Raw genomic sequence first — 12693 nt, 5'->3', positions numbered from 1 at the left:
GCATCATTCCCACGGCAAGCATATGGGCAAGTGAACCCCTGTCTTGTGGTGGTTTCAGTTCTCATTCCTTCCCAATATTACTCTTGCATTCTTTTGGTTGACAGAGTATTGTCCATCAATAATTGCTGGTGCTGGAATTCCTCAAAGAAGTTCATACAACTAGGTCTAAAATTCCAAATTTTGCTAGTTCTTTTTTCTTAATTTCCAAAGTACCACATGTCCTTTCTTTTCTGATTTAAAGGGACTCTGCTCTCGTCACGATTCAGTTTCCCTGTCTCTGTGTTAGTAATTTAGTTTGTTACGTTTGGCAAGGAATATTTGAGAATAATCTCTCAGAAGAGTAGTAAATCTTACTAGTCCTAAAATCTAGTGAGTGAACTCAGGATGGAAACAACAAAGTTTTAATCAAAGTAAGCAATAATGACAGGTTTATTTAAAATTTCCAGTAGAGAAAACCCTCTAGTTTTGGAATAAAAGTACTCAATGTACGAGAGCATAAGTGAATATAAAAGATTAGCAGAAGAAAAATAAAACCAAACATAGTACAAAAAAATTTAAAAAGTCTGAAATGGATTTAAACAGGGATGTTCTTTAAATCCTCCAAATATTAAACAGTTACTAGGTTTGGCAAACAATTCACTTGAAAATTAAAGCCCATTTCTGTAAACTCCATAAAAACTGCTTATTACATTCAAGCACTCCATACAATTGGTGTCGAAACATACAGGCAGTCGGTTTCAGAGTAGCAGGAATTACTCATTTGCTCTCACAGTTGTATGAATGAACCAGCTGCATAACTGCTTTTTGGAGAGGAAGGGATAGAAGACACGAAAAAAAAAAGTAGGATAAAATCTCTAAAAAATTGAAACACAGCAAAATTCAGACATCAGTTTGTTTCTTGAAAGCAACAAACTGACTCTTTACAGTATATTCTACATTTGCAGTTGTCATTTCCCTCTTCCCCACCCCCCTCAAATACTCCTAAATCCACTAGTCTAATCAACTCTTAACTTCCAAATATTCTGTACATATATATTTAGCAAAGAGCATATGCCTAACATTATTCTGACAGCAGTATGGTCAGCATACAATTTTAGAAAGATTACCATGTATATCATCAAGACTAAACTTTACTTAAAAAACAAAAACCATTGCTAAACAAATAGTTTTAAAATATTATGAAAACCCATGAAGAGAAGACACAACATGGGTTCTAAACCTGATAAAAAACACACTTCAGAGAGACTATTAATGCTAAACTTTTGCCAAACGATGACCTTAAAGTGCCAAACACAAAAGAATCTCTTAGGATCGTTTCTCCGATAGATAATTTGTCCCTGGCTTGGCCATCTCTCCTTTAACTCTACATGAAGTCCTGCTAAAAAGTATGAATTTTAGTTGACTTTACCATAGAACGTTACAATGTAAACTAAACGGGTTCTTGATATCGACAGTATGTTACCAAGGTTTTTTTTTATTTCTGAATCCAACAGTTGGTCACAGAGGTCAAGTATTATCAAGGCTCCTTTGTCAGTTCTTGATCACGTCTGACTCACTCATCCATCCTTCAAGTACATGCAAGGCTCAATAGTTTTCAAGAGGCAGAAGCCTGAGGCCGTTTAAGACACAGATGAAATAGGATTGTGAGGTGAACCCATCTGAGTAAGAACTTTATCCAGCCACTGGAGGGGGCCGTGCAGGTGGATCTCAATCCAGCAGGGGGTACTAGTAACATCCTGGCGGTGGTACTCTGCTCCCCAACCCTAGAAGACACATTGGAGGTCATTAACCTGCTTAACACTGTGGTTAAACTTTTAAGTAAGAAGAGTTCCCATAAACAGACACGCTGATTAAAGACACAGATGCTTTCCCTAAGACAGATGCTCGTGCACACACACACACACACACAATTTGGAAGGCAATTTCAGGGGATGGGGGTGTTCAAGGCTCCCTACAGTCCCTCCACACATTCCAGGTTAAGAAGTAGTACTCTTGAGGAATGGAAGTTTCAAAATACCTTATAAGGCTGTTTTAACAAAGGCACATTTTACCTTTCATTTTCATTGCCCACTGTGTTACTAATAGTATTGTAACAGATATTAAACACTCATTATCACCAAGAAAATAAGGAAAAGTTATGTTAGACAAACTGACATTCGCTTCTTGCCCACTCAGTCACTGACAGTCCTCCTAGCAACACAAGAGCTCTTGATCTTTCAATCTCGAAGCAAGCTGGCAGAAGCACACACATATCCAAAAAGCTATTACTGACACCTAATCATTGCTTCAAATCAACAGATTCCATTACACATTTGTACAAGAAGGTAGCTTGCCTGATATCTTCAGTATTACTGAATTGGAACACTAAAGTTGAAAAAGAGAAAGGTAATCTTGCAATTGTGAAGATCAAAAAAACTCACTGGTGTGGTAGGCCATGGAAAAGCTCTGATAAACCCCTTATTTCCTGAGGGATGTCAGAGAAGGTTGGGTACCATTTATCTCTGACACCTACTTACTCCAGGACATTCAAGAAATACATATAAATATCAGAACTTTCAGGAAAAAGTTGTGATACATGAACTGCATACATATATACATCCATGCATTTCTCCTTCTATCAGTACATTGCTAATCTTAATTTAAAGGTTTGTGTGCATGTTTCTTCCATTAGATAGTAAGTTCTTTGAAGGCAGGGACCAGATCTTATTTATAATTTTTTTAAAAGATTATTTATTTATTTATTTATTTATTTGACAGAGAGGGAACAGAAGCAGGGGGAGTGGGAGAAGCAGGCTTCCCACTGAGCAGGGAGCCAGATGTGGGGCTCAAACCCAGGACCCTGGGATCATGGTCTGAGCTGAAGGCAGACGTTTAACAACAGAGCCACCCAGGCGCCCCAGATCTTATTTATCTTTGACTGCAAACACCTAGCAAGGTGAATGGCACAAAGCAGAGCCCTAGAGATACTTGTTCAGCTGAAATGACTTGGATTTTTCAGAAATATGGGGAGTTTACTGTGCAAATAATTTATAAAATGTGTGCTTTAAAGTCCAAAATGACAGTCTTCAAAATAACACAAGATTGCCTATTAATATTAATAAAATGTTCTGTATCATTTCTCTAAGATGCTAAGTGTGACAAGGGCAAGGTATGCAATCCTTATGATAATAAAGAACAAGACTGTAGAAATACTAGGCAATTTTTTTGTTGCAAATGTATAAGCAGCTACCCTATATCATGTCAGCAGGAGTTTTAAAACAGAATTTGTTTATCCTCAACTCCAAATCCAGCTTCCCAGCTATGTTCATTATATTATTATTATATATTATATTAATATATCATATACAAATATATATTATTCTATTGTATTACCCTCCATTCCAGTATACACCACATTATTTTATAATTAAACATATAATAGGCCATTAGCATTGTGAACCTAGAGACACTAGGTGCTTTTTCATCTTTGCATTAATTCTCTGGAATAGTGCTAAAAATATTTGCTGAATGAATGAAATCTAATACATTTTAATGCATATCCTTATATCATAAACACTTTTTATTAGCATAAAGTTTGTTCTTACTTCTGTAAAAGTAAGTAATTTGAAATGTATAAAAGTAAAACCATTAAAAAGGGGTAATCAATATGAAATGAGCTTGAGGAGAAAGCCAGCTGGAGCAGCAGAGTCATAAATTCTATGTGAGTGGTCCTTCAATAATAGTAGACTCTCCAAGGAACCCCGGTAATGGTTACCACAGTTCCCAACTCCATCCACCCATTTTAAAGATGATGATCACGAGGACCAGCAAAGGATCCCTGTGCTTTAATTGCACAGTTAAAATGGCAGATAAAACTAGAGTCCGGGTCTTTTGACTCTTAACAGGTACTCTTTCCTCCATACCATAAAACAACAAACAAAAAGCACTGGTGGCAAATTACTGTCCCCATTTTAAAATTCACTTTAGCCAAAATGCAAAGTCAAAAATTAAACAGTGAATGTTAGTTGTGGATGAGAAAGATCTTTGTAGTCTCACGGGTACATAGCATATTGGTCAACCTCTCTAAAGGGTAAAAAGAAAAACTCCTTAATACTAAAAAGGCACCAGACTCAGCTACAAAGAACTGCTGAATAATGTTTCGAGAAAATATTAAAAGAACGCTGTCAAAATCTGCTAATATGATTCAAAGAAGTAAGAAAAAAAGAGAGTCAGAGAAAGGTATCTTTGATCTAAAGGATGATTAACAAAGTTTAAGGTTCCAAAATTACCCTCTCTAAAACACACATTATAGAACAGGTTTAACAAGTTAGGTGAGCTTCTGAAGAGAGGACATAAAAGGTGATTGCCTCACCCAAATATATAATTAGTTCTGTTTCTCAAGGTAACAGAGGATGAAAATTTATCTTTGAGAACTCAGAGACAAGCCAATCACTACAGTAAGTTACAACTCATGAAATCTAATCAGATATTTAATTTTTTTACATTTCAATGACATCTTAAAATTTTTTATTTCTCAGAGGCAGAAGAGAAGGCAGAAAAGAGATCAATTATTGTGAGCAATGTCATTAACCTTCTCCATCCTCAACCCTAACAATAATCTTAGAACTAAGGCATCTACTGATCTGTGGGCAAGGGTCTTATTAATTTTTGAATTATAAGAAAATGATGAGGCTTTACCGAAAACATTTTTAAAAAACCCTGACTAGTCAAAAGTAAACCCCAGTGTGATGAATATTTACAAAAAGATCACTTGTTTATTGCTGAGACAAAAGCAACAAGTGTTTACCACCATTTAAGTACTAAAACAGAATGAAAAGGAAGGGACGTATATTTAACTAAACCGATCTCTTAAGAAAACCATGTGATTAAATTATACGTGTTAAATGCATAGCATAACATTTTCTTATGTTACTACAATAGTTAAAATCGTGCCTATTTGAATAGGAAAAAGTTATTTGAGGCTCCTACACGCTTGACATTTAATACAAACACTCCTGTAATTCTAATTATATCCTCCTAATAACTGACATCCTTACTCAAGTTCAAAAACGCCTAGGTAATAAGTGGGCTTCTATGGACACACAGCAAGAAGACTAGATTTATACACCGAGACGAAGTGCATCGAGTCAAACCCTAACTAGGGCAACGGAGCTCACTTACCTTTACAAAGCTCATGCGGATAGTGCACATTTTAGTGAGCTCATAGACTGTCTCGAAGCCGTGGTTCACAGACTGTGCCAATAACTGAGCGAATTCTTGGTTATTGAAGATTTTCAAACTACACCCACTAGGGATCTTGCAGACAGTAGTGGGGTGAAATCCATGGTGGTAGTTGCAGTTCCGACTCTGCACAAAGATGCTGCTATCGCTGAGGCATTCGGCATACACTTCCCCTCCCACGTAGTAAAGATGTACTCCTGCAGGAAGACAACGTGTGCAATGTCTTCGTCATCCCTTTTCACAGCCGTAAAGCTTCTGTGTATCTTCAGTATATGAATTTGCATGGATTTAAACTTTGGCTAATTAGAGAGATACGCTCCAAATCTTGGACAACTGATAAAATCTCATTTAACCCTATTAGTTCACACAATGTTCTTTTGTTAACACGTATGTCTAAGAGGTTTCTAGGAAATAACATAACAAAGACAGGAGAGAAAGGAGGGCCAAGACGAGGGAAAGAACTAGAAAACCAGAGGTGGAGGCAGTACTGCTGAGAGCTGTCAGATGTAAGGTCTGGGGGAAAATAATTATAAAAATAATTCATACTGTGTGCAATCTGATCTCCCCGAACTACCATCTGCTCCAAACTTCTTCCTGTGACATCTTAGAGTGTAGGAAATTGATCCTACCCAGCCTTTAAAAAAAGGAAAGTGTGTGTGGTGGTGGTGTGGGGGGGCACTTTCTGACAAAGCCCTATGCCATTAAGGGACATTACTTTATTATAGGCCACGCAGTGAACAGAGTCATATCCCATGTGGCTTTAAACACTCTACCTTGCAGGGAACTCTGGCAGGTCTCAGCCAATCCTTAAACTATTGTCTCCAATCCAATCCAAAAAACTGCGTGTTGTACTTACATGTACACACAATGGCTAAGACTTCTGTAACAATTAAATAACTGCTGGAACAGAAGCCCATTTTCCTGTGTGATGTAGAGAAAACAATTTAAGAGTGTGTGTGTTTTTTTTTGCTGATTATAAAAATGAGCAGTATTTGTTTTTGAACACTTAGAAAGTAAAACCAAATATAAAGAAGCAGAAAGTATCACTTGTTTCATGACACAGAGGCAGTAACTGTTAATATTTGGACACACTGGATTCCAGGTTTTGAGTATTACTAAACTTTCTCTGCAAACATTTAAACATAATCTACATGATTATGCGGACACAACAATTTACTTTAGCGATTCTCCCAATACGGGACTACAGCACTGATACTTATTTTCTGTTATAACAATGCCAGGATAAATGTCCCTGGATAATTTCTGATAATATCCTTAGGAGAGATTCCTGGAAGTTAAATCGCCGGATCAAAGGCTCTTGATTTGCTTTGCCAAATGACTTTCCAGAATGCTTGTATCAATTTACACCCCACCAGCAGTGTAGGAGGGCCCTTCTCGTTTTGCCTATGCCAGGATGGAGTGAGCTTAAGACAAAAACAAATAAAATAAATCACAGCCTAAAAACAGTATTGTTTTAATTTACATGTGAGACTGGATATGCTCTCATTTGTTTATTAGCCATCTGTGTTTCTCTTATGAACTTACTGTTCCTATTTTTTACTTATTTATCCCCTGGGGTTCTAGTATTTTTATCGTTTTTTATGAGCTACGGGTAAGATATAAATAATTTATTTCCTATTTGTTTCCCCATTAGTCCTTTGTATTTTTCTTTAATCTACAGAAGTTTGAAAGCTTTGAGTAGTCAAATCTCTCGTGATCTTTTCTATTGCCTTTTATGCTTAGAAAATTTCTACCTCTCTGATCAAATGTATTTTCTTCTGGCTTCTTAATAGCTTGCCATTAAAGAAAACTCAATTCATTAATCTATTTGCATATATGAAATGAGGTCAGGGTTTCTCTCTACAGCTTCACCTAAAAGCTAACTTTGTTACCGCAGGACCACTAGAAGACTACCGATTTGTTATGCTTCACTTAACATACATTAATTTTGAAATACAATATAGTCCGAGTTTAGTTTATTCTACCCATTTTGTCTAAACCTGATTTAACTGTAGTTTCATAATATTTAATTAACCTAACATCAAGAATTTTTTCTTTACTCTTCCATTAAAAAATTTGGCTATTTTCACTTGTTTATCCTGCCAGGTGATATCAGAACACATTTTCCAACTTTCAAAAAAATAACACATTGTGATGGATTGTTTTAAACCACAAACTGAAACTAGGAAGAATAGATGTCCCTAAAACATTCTCATAATATTAAGCCTTCTCTTTAAGGAACATCGACTGCTTATTTATATATCTAAATTTTCTTTCTCTCAATAAAATTTGGTTTTCTTTACATAATTCTCATGTATTGTTTATTCAGATTATTTCCAAAAAAACTACATTTTCTGTTGCTATTGGAAATTTCATTTCCTCCTCCACTATATTTTCTAACTGGTTATTCCCAGATTGAAGAAAACTGGAATATAGTTTCTAAAAATAAATTCTTTATAAGTTTCTAGATAAACAATCATAACTTTTGAATACACACAAGTGGCCATAAGTATTACCATGGTCAGTATTATTTATGTCAGTAATACCAACGTGGGTTAAGGAGGAGAGGCACTCACAAAACAGACTTATGGTACAAGTGGAAATTAATAAAAGCTTCCTGGAAAATAATTTGGCATAATATATCAAGACCTACTTTTGACCTAATTTCACTTCAAGAATCTACCCCGAGAATACTATCAATTAGTTAATCATATCATCTGCAATAATGATAATTTTGGCTTATTTCCATTATTGGTAATTCTACATTTGAATACACTAGTCAAGGTATCTGGAACAATTTTAAGTAACAGCATTCCCAGAATCCTTATTTTCTTCCTAAAATCTTTCTTTTTTTTTCTTTAAGTAGGCTCCATGCTTCGCATGGAGCCCAATACGGAGCTTGAACTCATGACCCTAGATCAAGATCAAGAGTCAGACATTTTAACCAACTGAGCCACCCAAATGCCCCTCTTCCTAATTTTTAATAGAAATGTTTCAGAGTACAATGACTTTTTAGTACTTTGGGGTAATGGTCAACTTTAGAATTTATTGAAAAATACATTCCTCTATCCCAAATGCATGCAAAATTGTGTTTATGCACAATTTCCAGGGCTTATAGATCATAGATATCTATATGTCATGAAGCTAGGTTCTAGCATTTCTTCATCACATGTGGAGTTTAGGGTTTGTTTTTTTTCCCCCTTAATTGTATTAAGGAACTACCTACTAATTCCTGTTTTAGGAGGTGTTTTTTTTTTTTTGGATCAAGTGTTGAACTTGTATCTCAAATGCCTTTTAAACATTAATTAAATAACCACTTGAATTGGTCCACTGTTCTAAATTTTATAGTAGGTCATTTAAAAAAATGTTTACTATGGAAATAGTTTCAAATGTACAGAAATAGAAAAGCCAAGAATAACGAACAAAGAGCACTCATCTAGCCACTATTGTGACAATTTATTCCAGGTGTTTGATCATTTGCACCTCCTTCCCTTCTATGCTTTCATACATACCCTCAGATACATTCATTTATACACGTCCACAGATATATACATGTATATATGCACCTGTCTGCCTATACTCTGACACAGGGTTAGTTTTGGATGGATAGATATCTTTATGTATACACATGTGTGTATGTTTTTCCTAAGACTACGGGTATTCTCTTCTATAGCCACAGTACAGTTAGCAAAGCCAGTGCATGGAACACTGGTACAATAGTCAGTCGTATCTAATCTATCACTCATGTTCTAACTCTGCCTGCTGACCCCAGTAAGGTCCTCTGTGGTATTTTTCCCCCTTTCTGGGACAGGTCGTGTTCAGGTCAGCTTACTACACAGCTGTCACAGTTCTTTAATCTCTTTTAATGTGGAACATTTCCACACCTTTGCCTTCTGACGTTGATTATTTTGGAAGAATACAGTTCCTCCTCTCCCCTTTGAGTAGAATTTTCAGTTTGTATGAACATTCCCCATTGATGAGATTAAGATTTGCATTCTTGACTGGAATTCTGCATAGGTGATGCTGCCTCCTACTCAGGGCATCACATCTGGTGGCATATAAAATCCATCTTCTCTCACGGGTGATGATAATTTTGATCTCCCAGGCAAGACGCTCTCCAGTGTCTCTACTGTGTAACTAGTGATTTTTATTCTCCCTTGTAACTAACAGGCAGGCTGTGAGGAGACACTGCAAGACCATGCAAATATCCTGATTCTTGCCAAAAGTTCTCTGTTTAGCATCCACTGAGGATTCCTGACTGATGGCTGCAAAATGATGACTTTCTAGCTCTAGCACTCACTTTGCATTTCCCAACCAGCCTTCCCCATTCATTCATTCCTGTAGCGATTTATTATTGGTAGGGACTTACAAATTACTGTTGTCTTTCAGTGGTTTAAAATCCATAGCTGTACTTAATTATTTTGGTGCTTCAACTGTCCCAGAATTGGCCAGGGGAAGCCCCTCGAAGTTGGCTCCTGTGACAGGCCCCCATCATTTTCGTAAGTGTTTCTTCACTGTCTGGTATAACAAAATGTTCCGGGCTCATCGTTGTCTACCCGGAGTCAGCCCTTTCCCCGAGAAGCCCCGGATCCTCGCTCAGTGGGAAATGGTGTTAGAGATGATGGCCTGAGCACCAGATGTGCTCCCTTCTCCTGGGTGTCTTTGCCTGTTGGCCCTTCCAGCAGACGGATCAGAGATTATACGCATATTTGAGCGCACCTACACACGCACACACACACATCCACGAGAACATAACCATGCAGACACAGATATGCACACATATTATTGAATCATCTTTTCACCCTGATACCACCACAGGGTTTATCTGTTGCCCTTCTCCACGCCGGTATGTTTCTCATTCCACAGTGAAAAGCCAGACTTTCTCTCAGCAACACTGCACTCAGTCATTCGCTTCACTTTCTGTCTCAAAGTTCTGGGACTGTTTCACCCATACTGCTACTAGATAATCAAGTCTACTAAGAGAGGTTCAGGATTCGTTTGCAAGCACTCTACCCTACCTGGCCCGGACTGAAGATACATGGCCAAACACCATGTTCGTAAGTTATTCTGGATTGGTTCTTTCTTTCTTTTTCCCGTGAGTTACGGTACTCATTAGGTTTACTTGTTTTAACCTGCGTTTAGTTTGAGGTTGTAAGTCACTTTCTAACAGCTGCTTTTATTCTGCAGCAAAAGATAGAATTGTGTTCCCCAAATCACTATTTTAGCTAATTAATATCGACTCCCATGAGGTGGCAGACACAAAAACTGCGGATTGGAAATTGAGTAACGTCTTGGTAATAGAAACTGAAAAAATATTTATGAACCGGAGCCAGTGTTTACTACCTGGTGTTTGCTCTCCGAGTCTGCCCCAGGAACGACTAAGTCAGTTCTGGGGGAACGGGGACACAACAGACAAACATCTGAACGAGGTTCAAGCGCACACTCACCTTTTCCAATGTGCCGCCTGGTGTTTTCGATAGTGGAATTCCGGTTAACGTTGGACAGCAGCCCGAGGCAGAAACGGTTCTTATTGTTGGAAGGATCGGTGAAACCATCCACCAACACACTTGTGGAGGAGGCGTGGAACGCTTCACCCACACGATTGTTGAGCTCATAGTAGACAATAGAGCACCAGTGTTTGGGTTCCTCATAAGCAACCGCCTGAACATCTGTAAGAAAGAAGAGCTCAGAGTCAACCTCAGTTAGTGCCTCGGGCTCTCAAAACCTGAAACTGTTGTGAAACTGGCTCAGAATCATGGAATGAAGATGCGGAAAAGCAAGCACCATTATAATGTGTACAGTTTCTCTGTGACATCTAACACAGGTCCTCCTTGCTAAGTGTGACATTCCCCTTTAATTGGAAAATAATCTCCAACTACTATCAGATCACTGAACGCCAGCTAAGCAAGCACACCAATGGCATTTGCTGACCACTCACAATATGCTACTTGCTCCACCATATGCCAGAATGGAAGTCACCCCCACCGCGGACATTGGCTCCCCATCTAAAGAAATCCAAGTGGCAAGTGAAAAACAAATGGGAAGAGCACAATAGAGGACAGGAAATGTGCCAAAGGTGCTGGCAGAAAAAGGGTGACTTTCAACAAAGCCTTCGTAGGCCTAGCAAATGAAAATCAGTTTCTAATTATTGATAAGAAGTTCCCTTACTTCACATTTAGCTGCCAATAACTATCACGGCCACAGCTCGGTTCCAGTCCTCAAAGCAGGAAGAAATCTTGCCAGCTGGCCATTTTTACAGAATGAATCATATCTCTCTCATCCAGATTTCATGCTAACTTCCTTATATTTGCTTTAAGTCATGCAGAGCAGGTGTGTTTTGTCTCTCCATTCCCAGAATGGGCCAACAATGGAAATTACCCAACTTTACTGACAGGATGCAGCTTGTTAAGTCAAATCTCTTAAGACTAACAAATCTCCAAACAGAACATGCTTCTAAACATTTGCAACTAAAAGGTTCTAAAGATAAGTTCCTTCTGTAGTAAAACCTCTTATGCCACTGCTTCAGAGATTCCAGGAACACAAACCATGCATACCCAGTATGCCAATACGTAATGATCTGAGGTTTACGAGGTCCTGAGTGTACAGTCGTAAAAAGAGAAAGAACACCCACATTAGAAGAGTAAGCTGTAACTACTCGGGAAGAAGTACTTCTGTGTTCTTAACATCAACCTCCACAGACATCACAATGCCCTTAATTTTAGAAAAACAAAGAACACGGTCATTAAAAAACTCCGCGCATACGTTAGCTGCTCTATACACTTAAGCAAGGGAGCTGAACACAGGCATAGGCTGTCTTCTCTGCTGAGCAACTACCACTGGTCAGTGTGCTGTATTTCAAAGAGCAAGATCTTCAGGATTCACCTAGTGCTAAAGCTTAAAAGAAGGCTGCAACATCACTAAAGAAGGCTTTTATAAGCTATCAGGATTGTTCAAGATGCCATCCATTTAGGTCAGAGGATGACACACTTTTTTCTGTAGAAGACCAGAAAGATTTTGTGGGCCATCTGGTCTCTACCGTAACTATTCAGCTGTGCCCCAGCAGTGCTAAAGCTGCCACAGATAATATGTAATGGACGGAGCTGGGCTCCCATAAAAATCTATTTACAAAAAGAGGCAGCAGGCTGAACTGGTTGTAGTGTGCGAACTCCTGCTTCAGGAAAACCACCAAAGGTAAGACACTAGCAGAAAGGCCAACGTTCCTGCCTCATGAAGACATTAACTGTAAACTAATTCTAGTGGGGAAATTTCACAAAAACTATTTAAAGGAAAAATTTTATAGCAATTTAAAGGCCTGCTTCCTGAAATCAGACATTTTCGGCTTAACTGCAATAGCTGCAGGGTCCCCACGCTCCTCTCCCGCAGCAGTGCTGCGCTCATTCTCTCTTGCAGCTGTGTTCCCGGAAAACAAACGCCAAAGATGTGTGAGACAGAGGAGTTTTGTTTTGTTTTGTT

At 38.2% G+C, this 12693-nt stretch overlaps 1 protein-coding gene across 4 annotated transcripts in view; it reads right to left on the bottom strand.

Annotated features, from left to right (window-relative positions):
- Positions 1-411: 411 nt before the first annotated feature.
- The window catches only part of SMAD1 (SMAD family member 1), a 74196-nt gene continuing 61914 nt past the window's right edge, over positions 412-12693 (bottom strand). For all 4 annotated transcript variants that reach the window (XM_047717560.1, XM_047717563.1, XM_047717561.1 and 1 more), the window contains exons 5-7: positions 10668-10889; positions 5161-5417; positions 412-1763 (exon numbers count right to left, since the gene is read on the bottom strand). In XM_047717560.1, coding sequence (XP_047573516.1) covers positions 1620-1763; positions 5161-5417; positions 10668-10889 — 623 coding nt within the window. In that variant the 3' untranslated portion in view covers positions 412-1619. The remainder of the gene's footprint in view (positions 1764-5160; positions 5418-10667; positions 10890-12693) is intronic.

Source organism: Lutra lutra, chromosome 2, assembly GCF_902655055.1.
Source record: "Lutra lutra chromosome 2, mLutLut1.2, whole genome shotgun sequence".
Taxonomy (NCBI): domain Eukaryota; kingdom Metazoa; phylum Chordata; class Mammalia; order Carnivora; family Mustelidae; genus Lutra; species Lutra lutra.
This window is presented reverse-complemented; position numbering and strand designations above follow the sequence as displayed.